General features: G+C 41.5%; 1 protein-coding gene across 1 annotated transcript in view; it reads right to left on the reverse strand.

Moving 5' to 3' along the window:
- Positions 1–13,068, reverse strand: part of YWHAH (tyrosine 3-monooxygenase/tryptophan 5-monooxygenase activation protein eta) — a 41,888-nt gene extending 28,820 nt beyond the window's left edge. The window contains exon 1 of the mRNA XM_044068863.1: positions 12,634–13,068. Coding sequence (XP_043924798.1) covers positions 12,634–12,723 — 90 coding nt within the window. The 5' untranslated portion in view covers positions 12,724–13,068. The remainder of the gene's footprint in view (positions 1–12,633) is intronic.
- Positions 13,069–23,717: the final 10,649 nt, after the last annotated feature.

Consider the following 23,717-nt stretch of genomic DNA (forward strand, 5'->3'; position numbering starts at 1 on the left):
ACCACAAATAAACCTGGGAGCACCAAATACAGCTACTCGTGAAGTACAGCTAATCACAAAAGGCATTAAACACCTTCATTTCAACAATGTTTTTCTTTGCCAATGTGGCCTCCCTGGAAACAGTCTCTTTACATCAGACTGATACAAGTATCACACTAGGTGGTAGGTACACTTTAATACAAGATTTCCTTTTAAAAATCAACTTTTCGGCAACAGGAACCACTTACCAGAAAAATTCACTAAAAAGTTTGCTAAAAATCAAAGCTCATGAGAACTTCCTAAATGCAAGCATGTTTAAGGCATTTCCAAGATCTGCATTATGGTACCCGGAATATGTCCTTGCAACTGGATGAGGAGATGAGGCTATGGAAACCAGTGGCTATAGAGCTTATTATAGTCAAACTTGGATCCACTGTCCTTTTTGGGAATCAATACTTCTGCATACTGTTGTCAGTCCACATGTGACGACATTTTTTTTACGTGACTGTTTACAACGGATGGGCCCTCTAAGCCGCTGGAAAGGCTACAACAGTGTGCGCCCAGTGCTGTACAAGGTGTATATTCTAAATGTAATTTATAGGGGTGATAACCTCGGATGCATCCCGTCAACATTTTTTCTCTTATTGCCTCCATCCTCAGATGGTGCCCTTGCCATTTTTGCAATCAGAGGTGGCAGCGCTGTTAAGACTCTCAGATTTGGAGGGGGCATACTCGCATGTTATCAAAAACTGTAAGAAAAAGTAGCCCTCTACGCACTGCCGTATCCAGTTTAGCAGATTATCTGCGTTCTGTTAATGTCTGCATTTAATTATGTCGGTTTGTTTTTCGGTGGTCAGATGACTGCAGTCTGCTAATTAAGGAGACCGTGCTTTGTATTACGATCAAGACAAACTTTGTTTGTAGTCTTACTGTTGGACCTTTTGTGGTTGCTAAATTTTCAAGTATATTTGGTTTATAAAGAATATATATTTTGTGGTATATTTTACTCTTTTTTTTTCAAGAGATTACCTGTCACATTTCAAACTGCTTTACATACCGCATTGTTGCAACCACTGCCTACACCCAACACTAAGGATTCTGCCACTTTTCCTCCCCTCTGCTATTTACACCGACATGTGTAACATCTCATCACACCTCCCTGCAATTCTCCCCTTACCCTCCACTCAGAACCTACATCCCTCCCACAATCTATCCAGGTCCTACCACACTCCTTTATGCCCACACACTGCACTCTACCACACTATTTATATTCTTTAAAAACAAAATTTATCCCCTCATCAAAACAAATCCCAAACTTAAAATCCAAATTTCTGTATACTCTCCCTCAACCTCTTTACTCTCTATCCTGACAACACTCCTTTCAGGCGATATACACCCCAACCCTGGTCCTAATAACCAACTCTTATCTTCCAACTCCTCCACTCCATCTACTAGCACTACTACTTCCCCCCACACCTCTAGCAATCCCACTCTTCACTAGTACCTCCCCATCCACTCACGTCTACACATAAATTCTTCTCCCTCAACATCCAGAGCATCTGCAACAAAGTGCCTGAACTCCACGCACTCATACAACACTATACCCCACATCTTAACTCTGAAACTTGGCTAAAACCCCACATCCTCAACTCAGAAATCTGCCCCCCCCCCCAGTTTCAATATCTACAGACTGAATAGACCTAGCAAACAGGGAGGTGGTGTCTCCATTCTCTTTTCTGACTCAATATCTTACCACTCCCACCTTCCACCCTGCAGAGCTACTCATAATAACTGGTCATCTCAACAACTACCAAAAAATGGCCATAGCCTCAGTCTATATCCCACCAGGGAATAATATCACCACCCTTTAAGACATCTTATCTTGGCGTTTTCTACACATACCCTTTGAAACTATCATACTTGGGGATGTAAATATAGACTGAAACTCAGTTAACTCTACTATACAGTCTCAACCTACATGGTTTTACTCAGCTTGTCTCCTTCCCCCACCCGCCTTGGCAAAAACCACTCCAATTCTATCCTAGACTGGATTCTCGTATATTCTCCTAACTTGTACCACCAGCCAGGTACACTACCTGACTCCATCAGTGACCACCTACCTATCCACATTACTAGGTACCTCACTAGTACTCGCCTCTTAAAATACATCCGCAACCAAAGAAAATTCAATACAACTTCCTTCAACAAAATTCTCTCAAATATTAACTGGTCCTGCCTATACTCTCTACCTTTAAATGATGCAGTCAGCTACTTCAAGCAGACATTCCTAAACATACTCAACTCTCTGGCCCCCCATCAGGAAAATAAAAGCCAAAGCTAAACATGCCCCCTGGCTATCCAAAGAAACCTTCCACCTTATGCATAAGAGAGATGCCACTTGGAAACAATATCAGCAAATCTCATGCCCTCCTAGAATCTTATAGGGAGCTTAGAAACCTTACAAAAAAAGTCAACCAGGACAAAAGAAAGTTTTACCTGTCTGACAAATCTCTGCAAACTACTAACCTCAGAAGTTCTGGTCAACCATAAAAACTCAACCCTGGCTCACCCACAACCCCCAATCAATCTCTCAGATACCGCCATCCATTTAAATCATTACTTCATTGATACCATTTCTAAACTAGTACCCATTTCTAAACTAGTACCCAACACCTCTAATAACCCCAACCCCACCTCTAATTCCACTTCCAGTTCTGTCACTTCAATTACCACACCTTCACACCCCCAATCTGACTCCTCTAACCTCTCTGACCACTTCTTGCTCAAACCTGTATCTGTTAGTTATATCCTCAGTATACTCAAACCTTGTTCCCCCGCCAGATAACCTACCTCCTCAATTCCCAAGACTTGCTGCTAACTCTGTAGCCCTTCCTGTCTCCATTCTAATCAACCGCTCAACCCAATAATTCACTGCCCCCTCTATTTGGAAGGAAGGAATACTACACTATCTCACTACATAAAAGGAGGCAACTCCACAGAACCATCTAACTTCCGTCCCATTGCTATTCTTTCTCCCCTCTCCAAAATTCTAGAAAAGTGTATCCATTCTCAACTGCTTTCCCACCTTACTCAAAACTATCTTTTAACCAACACCCAGCACGGTTTCAGGCCCAAACACAGTACTAACACTGCACTCATCCTTCTCTCATACTGTAGCTGAGGCCAGAGACCATAATGTAGCTGAGGCCAGAGACCATAATAAACTTGTGTCCTGCCTTTTCTTAGATCTCTCAAAGGCTTTCGATACTGTCTCTCACAACCTTCTACTTCATAAACTTTCTCAGCTGAACATTTCCATCCCCACTCTAAATTGGTTCTCAAGTTACCTGTCCAGTCACCTACGAGCAGTTAAATGGCAAAGTTCCTTCTCACCCTGCCAGTTCAGACTAGTTCATGTAGGTTGAGACTGTATAGTAGAGTTAACTGAGTGTCCAAGGTTCTATTATTGGCCCCCTCCTTTTCAACCTCTTCTCACCAATGACCTACACACTACCAGCAACCTCTCCTCTATCATACAGTATGCAGATGACTCAATTCCGATCTCCATTTCTATCAACCTCCACCGTATCACCCAATCTTCATTTCACTCTATTGAGAAGTGGCTCTCCAACAATCAACTTATCCTGAACCCCTCTAAAACTAAGCTCTTTTTACTATTCCTACCTAAAACTCTAGCCCACCACAAATCCACCTCTCATATCCTCTCTAAATGGCACCATCATAACACCAGACTTGCAGACTTGCACACTAAACTCCTAGGTGTCATCATAGACAACCAGCTCAAACTAGACCTCCACATGCTTCACTCTATAAAGAAAACACCAAAAACTGAGCATGCTGTACAGAAACAGCAAATTCCTGACCCGCAACTCAAAACTAATGCTAGCCCAATCCTATCTCCCCCGCCCTCCTCTATGGCTCCCCTCTATTTTTCAATTTACAAAATATGAAGGTCTCTCCAAACACCATTATATTGGGCGACTTCAACTACCCAAACAGACTGGGAGCATTACTCTAGCTCCAACATCCTAGCCCAAAGGTTCCTAGAATTTATAAACTCAAATGCTATGGAACAACTTGTTACCACTCTCACAAGAGGGGAAAACATACTGGACCTGATCATCACCAACATGGGGACTCTATGCTCCAGACCAGAAGTGTATCCCTCACTGGTAAGATCAGACCATAAACTAATCTCACTGGATATTCACATCCCGACCCCACCCCTGCCCAGAAAACCACAGTGAAAAACTTCTCTAAAGCAAATTTCACACTCCTCAAAACTGAGGTGCAATCCTTCAAAGCCCCCGGGCCTGTGGAAAATACAGCCCAGACCGCAGAATCCTTTATAAACGCATTCTATGAACACCTTCAGGAATGCATGGATCATGCGATCCCAAATAAAACCAAGACCCAATCCTCCAAAGGCAGACGTCCTGTCTGGTGGACCCCAGCCATAAACAAACTATACAATAGAAGGAGGAAGCTACTAAATGATAGAGCAAAACCCCAAAAAGGGAAGGCATCACTGATCAGTATTAGCAAAAAACTACGGGCACACATAAAATTGTCTAAGGCTAGCTTCGAGAGAAAAATTGCACAGGACACTAAGGATAATCACAAGGCTTTCTTTAGTTATGTTAGGAACCTGGGTGGTAATTCCCAGATATGCTCAGAATTAGTCCAAAATGACAAAATACACCGAACCCACAGACATTGCCAACATCCTAGCTGACCGGTTCAGCGCAAACTTCTCCCCCCCCCTTCCCCACCAAAAGGGCAAATATCTATCCCAGAGTGCTGCCCCCCTGACATCTCGGATGCTCAGGTAAGAGCCGCCCTCTCCAAAGCAAAAAACACAGCATCAATGGGACCAGATGGTGTCCCGGGCTGCGTCCTACATGAACTCCAAGAAGAGCTAAACCCAAACATAAAACTACTGTTCAATCTCAGTCTTACTACAGGATATGTGCCCAAAGAGTGGCGTACAGCAACAGTGGTCCCTCTCCATAAAGGTGGTGCCTCAACGGATCCTGGAAACTATCGCCCCATAAGCCTGACTAGCTTGGTCTGCAAAGCTATGGAAAGGATCATCATGGACCTCATAAATAAAGATATTGGGGACCTACAAACACTGGATCCTACCCAGTTCGGCTTTGTTAAGGGCAGATCCTGCCTCTTAAACCTGGCTGATTTCTTTGAAACAGTCACCAAGGCCATTGACGAGAGGAAGGTGGTCCACACAGCCTACCTGGACCTCGCAAGCACCTTCGATACAATACCCCACTCGAGCATTATAGATAAGCTCACCAGCTTAAATATAAACCCCTATGTCACTAGATGGATTGCAAACTGGCTCAAGGACAGAACCCACATGGTTAGAATTGCTGGAGCCATGTCAGACTCCAAACCAGTTACAAGTGGTGTCCCACAAGGCTCAGTCCTGGGACCTCTCTTGTTCGGTATATATTTCTCGGAGGTACAGGCCAACACGGAAGGACTGTGGCTGACCAAGTTCGCAGATGACTGCAAACTGGCGCCATAATCGACTCTTCAGTCGACACAAGCATCCTCCAAAAGGGCCTCATAGAAACAGACAACTGGTGCCAGAGCCATGGCCTCAAGCTAAATGCCAAAAGTGTATAGTCATCCCCTTTGGCAAAAACAAAGTGCCCACAAATTACCACATAGGTGGTAATCCATTAAGTACAGAAGTAATTAGGGACCTGGGGACCCAAGTTGATAGCAATCTCTCATTTGACAACCACGTGGCCAAAGTGGTTAGAAAAACATTTTATATAGCCCACCTAATCATGAAGGGATTCACATCTAGATCAGGGGACGTCATCATGCCTCTTTACTCATCCCTCATCAGGCCCATAATTGAGTACAATGCCCCTTTTGGGATGTACCTTACCAGACACCTGCAGCAACTGGAAAGACCCCAAAAGTACCTCACCAAGAGGATCAAAGGGCTCAAACAGATGCCATATGCTGCCCGGTTAAAGAAACTCCAGCTCTACTCAGTGGCATACCGCCTGTTCATAGGCGATATGTGCCTGACGTATAAAGCCATGTCCAACCCGGAATTAATGGACATGCTGCACCTCAGAAAATCCAAATCCCATCGAGCTACGCGCTCGAGAGACTTGAACCTCAGCACTGAAATAAGTAGGATATGCTGGAGGGACAGATTCATAACCCAGAGGCTCCCTTCACTCTGGAATAAAATCCCAGTCCAGGTTAGGCAGAGTCCCTCATTGACTCTCTTCAAGAGGAATCTTGATGAGTGGATGGGAGATCGTAGGTTTACCCCGGGTATCACTTCTGTGTCACTGTTAGACAAGAGGCAGAGTATACTAACCTCGAAAAAGGGCATAGAAAATAAATTTAAAATTGGTGGCGAAAGCCAAACACATTCTGGCTAGGCTTATAAATGCCCTAGGGCAGATAGCCTAGTATGAACCTATGAACAAAATAACCTGCTGGCAAAACTAGACCAAACCTATAACAAAAGTGCTAGATGCGTCACCAGCAGCCCCTATAAATCCCCATCACTGCTCCGCTCTCATAAAACTACATTGACTCGAATTCCCAAACCTTCTGACCAAATGTCAGCTGATCCAAGCTTTCAGAATTCTTAATTCAAACTCCGACTGCCCATCTCTGTCGAACCTGATCTCCTGGTACACCCCTACCAGATCCCTGTGCAGCTCTGATAAACTCTTACAAGTCTATAAACCCAACAAGAACATAGGTAAAAACACCCCATCTCCCTTACCTGGAACAATCTTCCACACCATATTAGAAGTCATACCTTTATTTTAATTTATTATTTTTATTTAACATTTGTTGACTGGGCTAGTCTAGCTGGATATATGTCCATTTTCAGTAGAGGCCCAGGGAGAAAAGCTCCACAAAGAGCAGACAAAATTAAAAACAATTTACAGTTGCAAAGCATTTAACTTCAGTGACAGATCCATTAAAGCTTAGATAAGATAAAATACCAAATCGCTTATTTTCGAGTTTGAATCAATTTTTACCTCCCTTCCCAACTTCAAACATGAACTGATATAGTGTACCTCCTTAACAACCCTATATGTACCAGTTACCATCCTACTTAATCCCTCCCTCTCCACATACCCACTTCACCACCAAGTCTGATCTGCAAGACCTTTTTCCTCTTTCTATAACTTACTTTATCCAACTGCTCTTCTTTCTGTACCCTCCCTCTAGATCACTACATCCCTCCTCTGCTACTTCCTTTTGCACCATTCCCTCTTCTGACCTACAGCCCCTTCTGCAGTCACCCCTCTCTACTTTTTACTCCCACTCTACTTTCCCTCAAACCTGAAGCCCCTGCACAATTCTTCTTCTAGCCACTAATCTAAAATTATACCTTGTTTCTTTTTCATTACATTACCTACAACCTTAAACTTCCCCTCCTGCTTACCTGCTGGATTTATTGTTGTTTCTCCTGTTACAACCTATTACTACACCTTTTGTATATATATATATATATATATATATATATATATATATATATATATATATATATATATATATATATATATATAGCTATGTACTATTCCATTGAGTATATTAGCTTTTTCTTATCCATTGTATTCATAACATTGTTTTGCTCTGTAATATTGTTAATTTGTCTCTATTCATATGTATTTGTATGTCTGTCTGGGGCTTTTCCCCTCGGGTATCCACTGAAAAAGGGTAAATTCTTACCCAGCTGGACCAACCCGGTTAACAAATGCGAATTAAATAAAATAAATATTCTGCATTACCTGTCCCACACACTGTTTGCAGCTCGGAGCAGTGATAGTGTTCCAAAAAAGAAAAATCAGGAAGAAGAAACTTGTAAGGCACTACTGCAGTGCGAGACATGACCGCAACAGCATTTTCATGAGGTGAAGCACTGACAGTCTGGTCTCACACAAGGAATGTTATTTCACTCACCAAGTACTTCATTATCTTTCAAAGATAATTAGATAACAGTGTGCTTTTTTCTTCTACAACTAGTAGGTACATGGAGTTTAACTTATGACCAGGTCTCACTGATAAACAAATTACTTGTTCTCAACAAGGATACAGAGATTCACCAGCTCCATTCTAGTGGTGAATTTCTTAGTATCCATGCCTCAAACACATGGTTATATTCACAGACCCAATCATAACCCGCTATACTTGCATTTACTGAGAAATCAGAAACTATGACCAGTATACAACAAATATATAGTACCAATGAACACATTTTCCATACAAGAATCATACAAAAATACAACATGGTATAATGCTCGTTAATATGGCATGGATATTGCATAATGGTAGACATGGCATGGATACTGCATAAAGGTAGATACTATTGTAACCATTGCAGGAAACATTAAATCAGCAACTGACATAACTAGACTATGTAAATGGGTTGAGCATTTCACATTCTGAAAGTTGTGAAAACCGACCTACTTGCTACTAGGTTTTGAAAAGGGTCTGCCAGGACAAGTCCACTAACCCAGTTAAGACTATATACCAGCCACAGGCAGACAATCACTGGCCAGAATGCAAGACATGCTTAAGGGGGGGGGGGGGGGGGGGCGGGCAATTGGATATTCCATCCATATCCTCATAAGTTATTTTCAAAATGCACTCACACATTACAGGTTATATGACATAACAATCAGCCCCAGCAGTGGGGCATAGTACAAGCAACTGAAAGTCTAGTACAGACTGGAAGCATTGCTACAGCACCAGACGCTATCAGACATCACCTCCTGCTGCAGTGTAATGTCACTGTGATGGAGACAGCAAGTTCTCCCCATATTCTGCTGCTACTTCATTAATGAAGTATAACCCACCAGAGGGGGACCACAGCTCTCAACATCTCTAACTAGTTCAAATTTACTCTGTCCTTCCTTACTGACACTTACTGACTAGTGAAAGAAAAATTCTGGGAAACAGTGACATGTTACAAACAATATTTCTGAGAAGCCATTTTAACAATGGACCTTATTACCAGCATATAAAAAAAAAAAAAAAAAGTGTCCCTGATTTTATACTCTTCCATCTCAGATTCTTGAGATGGCAAGTTGACAGCTATAAGGGGTGCTAAACCCTGGTCAAGTAATGGGACACCAAGCATCTCCAGCATACTGCCAGACATTACTTATGCTGGAAAAATGACAGGTCAAAGAAAGGAACAGGTATCTTAAAAGCAACCAGGACCCCCGGACAGCACAAGCCTTCATCTCCTGTTAAGCATTACAGCTACGAAAAACACACTTAATGAAAAATATACATTTTTGACAGAAGTAAAAATTAAAACAAAATCAAGAAAGCAACTTGAATAATCTACAACTCTTCTGCAACGACAAACTCCATCAAATTCTTCCCACACATCTATAACCCTCTCAAGAAAATACCAGAGCGCTCCCTTTCCCTCTAGCAAATACCTTATAACAGTCCATATTCACATTATCAACTCGAAGTTTCTCATTTAACATAAAACCACTGCAATCCTCATACCATTATCTAAATACACTTCTCCCAAGTGCTTTCCTGCAACTGGTTAGTAGCACTGGACAGATTTTCTTTTTCAGCCAACTCCCACAAACATACCACCCAGATACAAAAAGCCCTTTTTAGGAACATTAAACATGCAGGTAGGTGCACCTTCCTTGAAGGCTGAGCGCCAGGCTGGCAACTCAACACAGTAAAAATTAACATTAAACATGCAGGTAGGTGTGCCTTCCTTGAAGGCTGAGCTGGCAACTAGACAGTAAAAATTCTCTGCCAATCATTAGCGGACCAGAGTTCCATTGTGGCGACCCCTAACCAGGAAAGCCGAAAGACAGTCTTATTGTAGCAACTACTGATGCACTAAAATACCACCAACATGCCACACTCGTCATAAATACCCATGCACACAAAATATGTTAGTCGACATACTTAATATACAGAGAGATGTCAAGAAGCAAAACTGTCTATGCATCACATAATACTCTTACAAAGCAATACCTCAAAAGGTACAGTGGGTCAGTAGTGATAACAGCAGTACCAACATGGTCCTACAACAATGCAACAGATGCTAATCACACACTGCAGAACAGATGGAAAGTTGGTCCATAGTCTGGGTGTGGCAGCAGTGAAAATCTCATCACCAGCCCTCAAATTCACTGGTGGGGCTGCCAGAAGAATCTCAATATGAGCAAAACTTACAGCACCACAGCAAGATTACAACAATTTCAGAATAAACGGTTGCATCAAAGAATAAAGGCAGCACATACACAAGGCATTCATACCTCTCCTGATATTAAAGTTAGCCGCAAGTGCAAAGCAATATTGCTAAAGTAGCCTTTTTTTTTTCTTTACAGCATAGTTGTACAGAATTCAAACCACAAAGCTGCTTTGCAATTTTAAGGTGCTTGTACATCACATCCTTTCAACCACTTAATTTCTAGATAAGAACACGTGCAATGCTTAGTATTAGACAAATGGAGTTTCAGAACAAGAGTATACATCAACACCCACACACATGCTCACATACTAAAAAGCATAACCCTTTAAATTTGGAAAAGGGTGTAGCAATCATAACCACTACAGCATGTGGATATGAAGAGTCTTTTAAGCAATTAGTTAACTTAGGTCACAACACTTTTCTCATACTCCTGTCATAAAACTGGTCTGAATTCAGTCATGACACTACACATTCACTCAGCAGCAGTATGCACCAAGACAGTCTTCCTCATTCCAGTAGCAAGATTCTTAAATCAGCCTGAGACCAAGTAAGATTTGCAAACTCAGAAAGGCAAGCAGCACAAGATGCTGGGCAGCTTTGCATGAAGAACCTTCAAGACCAGACTTTTCCAGTTTACAGGATTGCTCGAGCAGGCAGTTAAGAAAACCAAAGACTGGCTTTGGACCGTTACTCAAAACCATCCTTAAGCAGTCACAGGATAAAACATTTCCCCATACACACCACAATTCATACTGCAGCTAACCAAACACTACATGCTCCTACAGGATTAAATGCAATAAACCTGTTGCTATGGAGACCATTAACTCCACCTAAGCATATACACACAAGGCAAGGTCCATTACTGTAGATAGTCTATACCACCCAAAACAAGAAAGTGGGCATCAGAAGAGCTAATCTTGCTCTAAGTGCATCATACTTGCTCATAAGTCAGACCAATGCCCCCTCCCCCCAAATGCATTACACCACAACAAGAACAGAATGCCAATTTATAGCTTTACGCAGCCTGTAAGTCAGTTATAAACCTGCTCAAGACCTGTCCACTACAAGCTCCAGAATATTCTCAACCCAACCCCATCTAAAATAATGGGCACTTGTCTGTATCATAACTACAAACAGATGTATTTATTTCATCCTTTTCCTGCAGGTGTACCCAATGGGCACTTGTCTGTATCATAACTACAAACAGATGTATTTATTTCATCCTTTTCCTGCAGGTGTACCCACCCCCCATACACACCCTTTGTTCAAGTGCCCCACACTACAACAGACTCACCTACCAGAGTTAACTTTCCCCAAGCTGTGATGTACAACTTTTCTCTTGCTTCACTTCATTAACATTATAGCAAACCTATATCTAACGTTACCTACTACATGAATTGATGTGAAGTACGCAAGATGCTCTTATTTTACTTTGACCACTGTACAATTGCAGGCCAAGCCCAAAGGGGATCGACTGAGATCAGTACCTTAACCCAGAAAAAAAAATGAAATGCAGATAAGTAAAATGTCTCAAAAATCATGTGCCGCCACTTCTCAGTTTCAGCTTTGTCTCCATATTCAATTACCCTTACCTTACAATGGAAAGGTATACTTATCTAAAGATGTCTTTATATCAAGAGCATAAAAATTAGCTTTCCTCCTGTTACAGAAGGGGACACTTTCACCCATTACTGGGGAACCATCCAAAAAGGAAAATATTACTATAAAACAGCAGCCAATGAAGTCACTGCCCTATAAGAAACTAGGACCATCTTGTTCTACAATAAAGGAATTTGAAAGACTTACCTACTCCCAGCTTAACAGTGATGCCACCTGAGCATACCTCTCAACTATACAGATTTTTGCCTATTTTAGGACTGTCCCTTTTCTGATAAATCACTGAAGAATGAAGCCACTAAACAATACTAAATGCCAGAAATTTGAGTTTTAAACGTTATATCCTTAAGAAAATACAATGCAAACCAAATTTCTGTTTATAGAAGCCATATTTAAATTCTGCCCCTATTTTGGGCCTTTGTTTCCCATTCTTTATGGCTTTATCCAGATATCTTGTACTAAAAGATTGAGAGGCATGCACCTGAGCAACACCCATCCAGCTTTTCCTGCCTTCCTCTCATACGAGTGACCACCCTATCCCTCCACTCATAAAACAGAGAAATCAAACACACAACCCCTAAACCAAAAAGTCTTGTCCAACGTAATTTTTACCCAAGGCAACAATTACCACTCCCTCTCAATTCAGTATCGCCACAGCACTACCACTCCCTGTCAATTCAGTATCGCCACAGCACTACCCCTCCTCAAGTTAATGAAATATCTCCCTTCCCGCCCGGCTGGACCCGAGTCCTCCAATTCCCCTCACTCACTTCTTTCATGGCGGCGGCCATGTCATCATATCTCTCCGCCTGCTCAGCTAGCCTGGCTCTCTGAACCAACTCTTCCCGCCGGTCCACCATCTTCAGTCAAGACAGGAAAGCAGCGACCAACCGCAACCCTCAAATCGAGGACAGCCTACAACCGGACTCCCAACAGTAGCGCGAGCCCCAGACGGTTATATTTAATACAGGTGACAAGCCGGGGGGATTCGAGAAGTACGTTCAAGAAAACAGCCCACAGCAGACGTATCCTTTGCTACTATTTGCAAACAAAAATTATTATCACAAAACTCTATCAAGAGACTAACTAACTGTAAGGCTAAGAAGACTAGCAATGACTTCACGTCCTTGCTTTATTCTCTGCAGACAGTGACAGTACTCCCCTACGGTACCTAGAAATACCGCAGTCGCGCAAGCGTACTCACAACACCAAACTACAGAACAGGAGATAGGGCGGGGTGACTGTGTCAGGCTACTAGAAAAAGAAGCTGGTGACGTCACCATCTATAAATGTAGTCTGTGTGCGGCTGCGCAGTTGGAGTGCTGCAGTTTACTGCAGTACAGCGGTTGTCTAGGGTTGTATTCTGACAGAGGGGGGAGGGCTGAGTAGTGCAGTATGACCACCGGGGAATGGGCGATGGCATTCTAACTGCAGCATAGCAGTTTTTATGCCTGTACTGATAGTTAGTAATCGATCTTAGTGGTCTTGCAGTTGCAGCATCAGGGTCGGAAAAGTCAAATGCTCTAACTTTTTAATTACAAAGTCTTGTAGGTTAAGACGCGTTTTCCTAAGTGACAACACCTTAAAATTCGCACATGCTTTCACGAGTTTAAAAGCAGATCGTCTGTCGTTTATTTGCTGCCTCTGATATGTACGGAAATTATGTTAAAAAGACTGTCAGGCTCGGGTTACTGAGAAAAATAAGTGCAGGACAGGAAGATGTGTGCCACACATGTACAGCTTAATATGTATGGGCGTCACCTGTTTTTCCCATCCGTACAAGTCTCATAGTAAAGCACGTAAATTACACAAAACGGGTACAGATGAGACAGAAAAGAAGGCAACTGCATTCAAAATTATGTATGGTTTCTGGAATGGCAAAAACGTGGAACGGAGGGGTGAAGAAATGCTTTGGGGAGGTAACCGTTTTTACAGTTACTGTAATTTTTAAATTAACAGGATCCTTTCCTCGGGAGTAAATCATTATTTTTTAATGTCGGTACTAAGGAGCAGGTTTGTTTTTTGGGGGACGGCGGCGGCGTGGGCTGCTGCTGCTTTGACAATTAAGCGTACCTTCAGCCTTGGGCGGTTTGTAAACCACACACCTCAACCACACATATTTTCCCCTTCACCACACAGAAGTGCACATGTTCTTTTGAATTCACTTTCTTGATTGTTTTAAATGTATACTTACCTAGCAGATTTGTATTTGTTTAATAAAACAACATTTGGGTAGCTTTAGACTTTTTCCAGCAAAGTAAAATAATAATGACTACCCAAAAATCAGAACATTTTCCTATTTCAGAATATTACAACAGTAACAGACCACTCTGTTATCATTAGAACCCACCAATATCTGTAGCCATCTGTTACAGCCACTTTACTGTATACATCTCAAATGTCTGACAGTGATAAAGATAAAAATAAAATGGCCATAGTGGAGTATTCCAACTTGTTTTACACAAATGTATACTAGTCCTGTAAAGATAAAGTTGAACCTGGCAGTAGGATCAGTCACTCTCATCCATAGTAAAGAAGTAAAAACTAATGCAAAAACAATAGATAATGGTGTAACAACACAGAAATATACTTTAATAACTTGTTGACAACAACATACGCACAAAAAATACATATATAATACAAACAAACCAATGTAAAATCAACCACAGAATCCGAACACATTTCTCAGATTGGTCATGCAAAAATAGCCAAACTGAGCAAATGACGAGAAGGTAAGTTACTTCTTTCTGCAGACAGACCCCACTCCCACCCAGCAGTTATAACCACTTTGCTGTATACATCTCATCTAACTGTGATGAACAATGAATAGTACTCAAACTCTTAGTGAAGAGCCATAGACAAATCTAAGAAAATAACGATGAACAAAGGATCCAAGTCAGGGATAAGTTTTAAATATTATTCTTATATATTTCGAAAGTTGCCAGAATAACGGTGTTTGCATTGGCCTGCATTTTTCTGAAGGATATGAACATTTCAAATGTTGTCATTATTTACTTCTTGCAATCCCCAAAGGTCTGCTAGAAAACCACAAACCGTATAAGGAACAGACTAAACATATGTGGGGAAATCGGGGACATTCAGCAATATCAAGGGTAGTTTTAACTTTGTTTCTCACAAACGGCAGTGTCCAGCCACTTTACTCATAGGTAATTACTGGGCTGTTGATCTGTGAGGATTTTAAGTAGCCTAGCCTTACATTCCCAAGGTATTTTTTGTCCTTATATTTTTTCATATGGATAATCCAGAAAGAAGCCAAACAATGAAATGTTGGGGCATTTACATTTCCCCAATGAATGAATGAAGGATGGGGTGCTAAACCAGGGATGAATTTGTGGCTACCCACCCATTCATCCAAATTACATTTGAAAAGATTAAAGAGAAATACTTTGCTTTATGTTGAGTGCCAGACAGTTCCATGGGAATGATATTCCCTCAAAAATGTTCTATTTATTTTGCAAATGAGATTGAGATCCCTTGATTAGGTGTTTATGATACCATTGTACTTGCAAATGTGTAACAGGTCTGCTAGAAATGGGTCTCTTTAAGCACTATATGTGAGACAGAGGTTACCTCTAAGTAACCTGTGTGAAACTGAGAAAAGGGACAAGGCTTTCAGATGCTTTGCATACTTTTTACAATTTAGGGCCTTGATTTTTTTTTTTAGTGAAAAAGTATTGTGGTGACTCCAGTTCAGACAAGTGTTTGAACAGGTACATATCAAAAGGGGCATTACAGTCAATGATCAACCATGTGTGTGCTGAGTAGATCTGAATGATTACATCCCTTGACCTGGACACAATAACCTTTTATAAGCTGTGCAATGAAAAAAGACTTCTTTACAACACTGGATACATGGTGATCAAAGGACAGTTCATTGTCAACATAGATTTCCCAGCTCTCTTAATACAGGAAAAATATTCAGGGGTGTGTTGTCAATGTGATAGTTACAAGGGGAGTCAAAATAGGCCCCTTAGAGGAACTTGGTGTCTTCTGGGGTGTTTATGATGGCACCAAGTTTTCGGTCATCTGCAAACCTGTTCAGCCACCAACCCTTAACATTAGCTTTGATCACTGAAAATTAAATGCCAAAGAACGGTGGCCTAATAACTGAAACCTGTGGTAAATCATTAGTGTTAGGTCTTTTGGAGGAAGTAGAGCTGCCCACCAAACTTTCTCAGCTCTATTTGTGAGCCAGTTTGCTGTCCAATGCAATACATCAGTATAAACATTTAGCTGTGAGAGTTTATCTACAATACCTGAGTGTGAGATGGTGTCAAACACCTTTGCAAGGTCTAGATAATGCTGTGTGCACTATTTTGTCCTTGTGTCTTACTTCAGTAACTTTTAAAAAAGGTTAACTAAGTTAGGTAAGCAGGACCTGTCCTTAACAAACCTGAACTGGGTTGGTCTAGAGTTTGTAGGTTACCTGTATCCGTATTTACCAATTCTATAATGATCCCTTACACAGCCTTACAGATGAGACTGATAAGAATTATGGATCTATAATTACATGGGTCCATTGTAGCCCCACCCATGCACAAGGCAATGACTGTTGATGTCATCCATCTGGCAAAAGGCCTGTTTTGAGGTTGATGTTGAATAACTTCCATAAGGGGTCAGGCAAGTCATAGGTTCATAAGTGTGTACTAGGCTAATGGCACTGGAGCCTTTACAAGCCTAGCCCTTAGGATTACTCTGGCATCGTGCCACCCGACCTTAGTTCCCAGTGCCTTTGTCGAGTGGAGCCACTGGAGTGATCCCCGGGGTGAATTTTCTATTTCCCATCCACTCATCAAGATTTCTCTTGAAGAGGGCCAGTGAGGCACTCCGTATGACATGTATGGGAAGTCTATTCCATAGCATCGTCAGTCTCTAGGTTATGAACCTGTCCCTCCAGCTTGTTCTGTTGATTGTGGTAATGAGGTTGAGGTCTCTGGAGCATGTAGTGTAGTGAGATTGGGATTTCTTTAGATGTAGCATTTCTAACAGAGCTGAGTCAGACATGGCTTTGCAAGTCAAGCAGAGATCGCCTCTAAGTAGCTGATATGAGACAGAGAATAGTTGGAGTTTTTTTAGTCTGTCCATATAGGACAAGTGTTTAAGGCCCTGGATTCTCTTTGTGAGGTACTTTTGCGGCCTCTCCAGTTGTTACAGGTGTCTAGTGAGGTACATGCCAAATGGGAGACAATGATCTCTTACTTCCTGGATGCAAAACCCTTAGTAATGAGATGTGCCACATAGAAGGACTTTCTGACCACAGTGACAACGTGGTGGTCAAAAGAGAGGTTGCTGTCAACCTGTGTTCCCAGATCTCTTATGACGCCTTCTGTGTTCAGTGGACTACCATCAATGTGGTAATTTACGGGAACTGAGTTTTTCCCAAAGGAGATGACACATTCTTTGGCATTGAGCTTAAGGCCATGGTTCTGACACCAGTCATTGGTCTCAGTGAGGCCTATATGTAGGATGTCAACATCACTTGGGGAGTTAATTATGGCTCCCAGCTTGCAATCATCTGCGAACTTTGTCAGCCAGAGTCCCTTCGTGTTGGCCTGGACTTCAGAGAAGTATATACCAAACAGGATAGGACCCAGGACCGAACTCTGTGGGACTTCACTTGTGACTGGTCGGCAGTCTGACTTGGAGTCAACTACTTTCACACTGTGGGTTCTATCTGTGAGCCAGTTTGCAACCCACCTAGTGATATGGGGGTTAATGTCTACCTTAGTGAGTTTTTCTATGATTCCTGGATGGGGAATGGTATCAAAGGCCTTGGCCAGATCAAGGTAGGCTGTATGAACCACCTTGCCTTCATCCACAGCTCTGGCAACTGACTCAAAGAAGTCAACCAGGTTGAGCAGGCATGATCTACCCTTCACAAAACCAAACTGTGTGGGATACAGAGTTTGGAGATTCCCTATATCCTTGTTTATTAGGTCCATGATGATGCGTTCCATAGCTTTGCACATCAGACTTGTCAGGCTAATGGAGCGATAGTTCCCAGGGTCTGTAGTTGCTCCTCCTTTGTGAAGAGGGCTGACTGTAGCAGTGTGCCATTCAGTAGGGACAAAGCCTAAGGTGAGGCTGTGATTGAACAGGGCACACAGGTGAGGTGCCAGTTCATTCTGTAGTTCATGTATAACCCAGCCAGAGATATTGTCAGGTCTCATAGAAGCTGTATTCTTGGCCTTGGACAGTGCTGTTTTAACCTGTGCAGCAGTAATACTGGGCACCTGGCAATCTACTGGTATTGTGATTAGTCCTTTGGTGGTGGAGAGAGGGGTAAAGTCAGCACTGAATCTGTTGGCCAGTATATTGACAATATCTACTGGCTCGGTATAGGAAGTGCCATTGTGCAATAGCTCCAAGCAAACCTGGGTATTGCCATGGAGATTCTTTACTTAACTATAGAAGGCCTTGTGGTTATCTTTACTATCTGTTGAAATTCTGTTTTCACAGCTAGCTTTAGAGGATTTGATGAGGGATCTCAACTTTTTGTTGAGGCTGATAAGGGAGCTTTTCCAGTCTTGGGACTTCACCTTATTTCATATCAGTTTCCTCCTTCTCTTGTAGAGTTTGTTTATGGCAGGGGACCACCAGATTGTCTTAATTTTATTGGAGGAGAGCGTCTTGGTTCTACTGGGTATGGAGAGATCCATGCATTTATGTACGTGTTCGTACAGTGCACTAGTGTATGATTTGGCTGTCGTGCAATTATTCTCCATTTGCAGGTGTACTGTGAAGTTAGCCACCTCTATTTTTAGAAGCCCAAAGTTAGCTTTGGAGAAGTTTTTCATGTCGGTTACCTTTGCGGGGGGTGGATTTCCAAGATAATTAGTTTGTGGTCAGATCTAACCAGGGAGGAGTTGACTATTGGTATAGAGCAATGGTTGCCCATGTTAGTAATGACCAGGTCAAGGATGTTGCTACCTCTAGTGGGGATAAGAACGAGTAGGTCCAGGGCATTAGAATTAATGAATTCCAGGAAACATTGGGCAAGTGTATTGGTACATGAGTAGTTTTCCCATTTAATGGAGGGATACTTGAAGTCTCCCAGTATGAAAGTGTTAGGTTGAACCCTAATATTCTGCAGGGTGCTTAGGAACATGGAGTGTGAGTCTTAGGACATAGTTGGGGACCTATAGCAGGCTGTGACCTGAATCCCTGTCTTACCCAATGTTAGCTGCACCTGAAGTATCTCTGATGAGTTATGTTGGGCTTCCAGTCTGGAGGTGTGCGCATCCATTATGAATATGGAAACATCACCGCCTTTGAAGCTTCGGTCGAAGTTCTGGGGCCGAAAGGTGTAGAATGAGTTATAGCCTGGTAGTGCAGGGGTGCTTTCTGCTGCCTTGAACCAGGTCACTGTTACAGCACAAATGCTGATGTTCTCCATTTTAAGGAGTGCTTTAAGTGAGTTCATTCTGAGATTTAGACTTCTAGCATGGAGCAGCATGACCTTTAGATTGCATTTGTTTGTAGCTGTTATGGTGGTAATATGGTCTTTGGAACACCACCTAAAAAGGCACTATAAGGGTGGCAAGAGCCTAGGCCAGTATCCGGAAGCCCAGGGGTGACAGATACAGGCCATCTCTGGCAAAGCATCGAGGTCTGTCAGTCATGTCATCCTAGGCAGATACTGGATCCCCTTAAAATGACGCCAGAAACTTAGCCAATTGTTGAAATCAATCATTTTCTGCTTGTACTGTGGTATCATTCTGGGTGATGGTAGGAGGCTGCTCGGGGCTACAGTCATACCCGCCTGGGCAACATAATCCAAGAGCTCCTCCATGTCTCCTTTCATGTAGTCCAGGGAGGTATGTCTCAGGTCATTCACACATGTACAATGATAGAGTCATATTTGTACCTGTTGTTGAGGGACCTGAGTGCGTGCATTATGTGGTGGATGCTGGCACCTGACAGGCAGCTGACTGTTACTTTCTCCTTATTCAACCTAGTGAGTGGGACATCAGTGTGCCTCACTATCGAGTTACCTATGATTAGTGTGTTGGGCATGCTGGTTTGCCTTTGAGGCTTTGGTTGAGTGGCACACCTTTTAGGAGAGTTATGTGTCTCATGATTAGTGTTGTGTTGTGGTGGTCGAGTGCATTTCTGCCTTGGAGGTCTCTGCTGTTTGGGTAGATTTTTATTGAGAGCCTCCCCGAAGGTGGGTGTGTGGTTTATGTTTTTATGTGAAGGCAGTGCTGGGTGTGTGTTCTGGAGGGCTATGTGTTCCATGTGGTGTGGTGCAAGTGTTGACCTTCTCCTCTTTACCAGCTATTCCAGTCTTGGCTAGAAAGTGCGTAGCTTCCAATTTGGATATATAAGTGCATCTCTCACAAGTCTGAGTGTTGGGAGGTAAGAGGTGAGGGCTGTCAGTGTACATGAGGCAGTTGCTACATTGCCTCAGGATGCCCAAGCTCACAAGGTTAATAGGAGAAAGCACAGGGAACTGACCTTTAGACATGCATGGAGGGGTTGGCATTAATAATGAGTACTGGAGCTGTTTCCTTGTAGAACATTTAGTGCTGGTAGCACTTTTGTGTGCTACAATAATTGCTACATGAAATCTGGTAAAGTGCTAGACTAATGTGACCAGTAGGCAGCCTAATATGTTATCTGGCCCCCTAGATGCAATGTTCCTGGTCTCAGATAACACCTTGAGAACTTGTTCGTGGGAGATTTGATGAGGGTTAGGTGTGTGTATGTGAGCAGAGAATATTGGAGGGTCGAGGGGTGAAGTTTTAGCTAACTTTGTCCACTAATAGATTGGGTATATCCTCTTGGTCTGAATATGTGATATCATTTGCTATTAGCTCTAAACAGTACTGAACATAGTTTCAGAGATTTCTAACATAAATAATGCTTTGTGGTTACCCTTTACTTTGGTGTATAGTTTTACCTCATATCTGGCTTTGGTTAATTTATTCATTGTATGGAGTTCCTTGTTGAGTTTAGCAACACATTTTTGCCATGTTGAGAGTTTGATTTATTTTTGTGTGCAGTGAGTTTTTGTCTTTTAATATAAATTCTGTTTATATTTGGATTTCACCACCTGAGTTTATTTTTGAATTTGGCATTGTATTTATTTCTGAGGGGGACAGATGTGCTTATATATCTACTTGCATGTACAAAGAATTTGTCTGTAAAAGATTCTGCATAAGCAATGAGGTCATCAAGATGGAAGGGGCTTTTGAATTTAACCAGAGTAAAGTATTCCAGCTTAAGTCACACATATGCACACTATTACCTTAAATCTAGATTGTTTAAACTGAACAAAAAGATGACAAGTTATTTTCATCCACAGCAAGCCCCCATTCATACCCACCACTTACAGACACTTTGCAAATTGTGTATACTTCAAACATATGATTATGACAAATAGATACAGATTTTTCAATTTCATTTCACACAAACAGTAGCTCCCACAGTGAATTATTCCTTTACAATTTGCTTCACACAAATCACACTAGTCCTGCAAAGCTTGACCAGAAAAGCTGAGCAGATGTCAGGAATCAGTCATGTTTCATTCACAGATAGCCCCATACTGAAGCCAGCAATTACAACTACTTTGTTTTGCAGTACACATCTCAGATGTCCTATTGTAGTAAAAAAGAAAAAAGATGATAAAATAATATACAAACATGCTGCAGAGATGAAAACTCAATCAAATTATCTGTAGTGCAACCCTTACAACAGTAAGGGTTGAAGGTTTGTATAATGTTTAAGATGTTTGTCTCACAGACACAAAGTAAAGGATTTGATTCTCAGTCCATGAGGGAAAATATCTAGACTTAGAAGGGCACACAGAGGCAGCTAGCCTAGTAATTAGCTATGATGCTATAAGTACAATATGACTTCATAGGGTTTTAGACCTTTTCTGTATCATGTACTTGCTGATTTTTCAGTTCAGTTGTTTTTGTTTCTCCAACTTATTTTATGTGCATGTTTATGTGTATTTTATATATCATTCTCTTTCATCAGCCTTTTTAACACTCCATCTTACCTGTGATGTAACTAGGCATAAACCTATATTTGCTAATATTGGCCGCATAAATTCACCCACAAAATTGATCTTTTACAAAGCAGAACATAAAGTACAATAATTCCTACCTAAAATCTGGCTTTGTTTTTGCTCAAAACTAGGATAAACTATATCCCTAAATGTGAACAAGTACCATTTAATTCCCTATGCCTCCTTACTGTCCATTCATCGCTTACTTTTTTTACTGCTAATTTTCTTCCCTCAGTTTGTCTCTAAATATACCATAAGCCTGTTTTTCCCTCACTTCATATTGCAATTCCTATTTGTATTAGACTAACATACATTTCATTTATTTACAAACTGTCCAAAATTTGTCTAAATATTAAATGATTGCCCTATACCTTGTATTGATTCTTAACCAATGTTTTTATATTATGTCTAATTTGTTATAATTATTTAAATTGTAGATTTTTTTTTTATTTTTGAAGATTGTAAAATATTTGTTATTAAAATGTTTTGTAATAATTTGGTGCTTTTCTCTCTTGGCCTCCACTGAAAAAGAGCTTATATCCAGATGGACATTCCTGGTAATCAAATGTCAATAAATAAATAATAAATACATAATAAAAACTATGAAATATTGAAATGAATTACAAACCATTTTATATACTTAGAGGTAAAGGAATATTAATGTTTTCCTGACATTTTCTGAGAGGGAAAAAATATGTTAAAAAGTAATATCTCCAATTGAGTTTTATCCTTAGTCAAGTATGTAATCTGTTTACCATTTTTACATGTATTTTTGGTTGACCTTTCTATTACTAATGATGTGCTAATACCAATCTCCAACATAATTTTTCTTTCAATATATTTGAACAGCAACCTTTAGGACAAAAGAACGCATGATATCAATCATCTAACATGTTTTAAAAATACAAATTCTACCTATTGACGTTTGCTGCAGTATTTCCTATTGTGTTACACAACATATGTCAAGCATTATTGCTTTTCTGTAGATGAATATGTTGAGAATTGCTCTTTTAAAGTAAGTGTGAATAAACCTACCCTGGGATTCATGAAGCTCAGCGCAAGGCCGGCGTAAGGCTTGCGCCGGCCGTGCGGCGTATATATGGAGTAGTCGCGCCATATGCATATTAATGAAGGCACGCAGCTGCCACAGCCACGTACATAGGAAACGTGCGCGAGTGCTAGGGGTGTATCGAAGTTGCGCAGGGAGGCGTGTCAATGTCGGCTGTCGAGGAGCAACCTAAACTGCTGAATATTATATCCCACCAGCAATAGTAATCGTACCTATCAGTGTCCATGGATACTGAAACGCATGCAAAGCATAGTCCCTGCGAACAGAAAATGAAGAATCAAACACAAATGCACGGTAGGGAATAATGGGTCCCTACCCTTGAACAAATGACATGAAAACCGTGTGCCCATAGTCCAACGTAGTGTTGATAGCTATACCATGTGGAAGTGAAACGTATCATATGTTAGCGCGCCGCCAGTAGGTACGTCCAGTCCAACGGAGAGGGTCACCAGCCAACCCATAATGTGAGGGAGGGAACATAGCTGTGCAGATGTGTCCATAACAAAATACATGAGGAGAAATGTAGATATATGTAGTGACCGTATGTCTGAATCATATCCCACAAGTCATGTAATAGTCACATACAAAAGGTATGTCCGTATTTCACATACCAAATGTGATAGGAAATAGCATACACATGTAAACGAAACAGAAGGAGCATATAAACAGCCATAACAATACGGACACATGTAGGCCGAAAGGAACAGTATGATCCGTACCGTCGACCAAGATTACCACCTGTCCCACTT

This window comes from Protopterus annectens, chromosome 4.part0 (genome assembly GCF_019279795.1).
Source record: "Protopterus annectens isolate FY-2018-M chromosome 4.part0, PAN1.0, whole genome shotgun sequence".
NCBI lineage: Eukaryota > Metazoa > Chordata > Ceratodontiformes > Protopteridae > Protopterus > Protopterus annectens.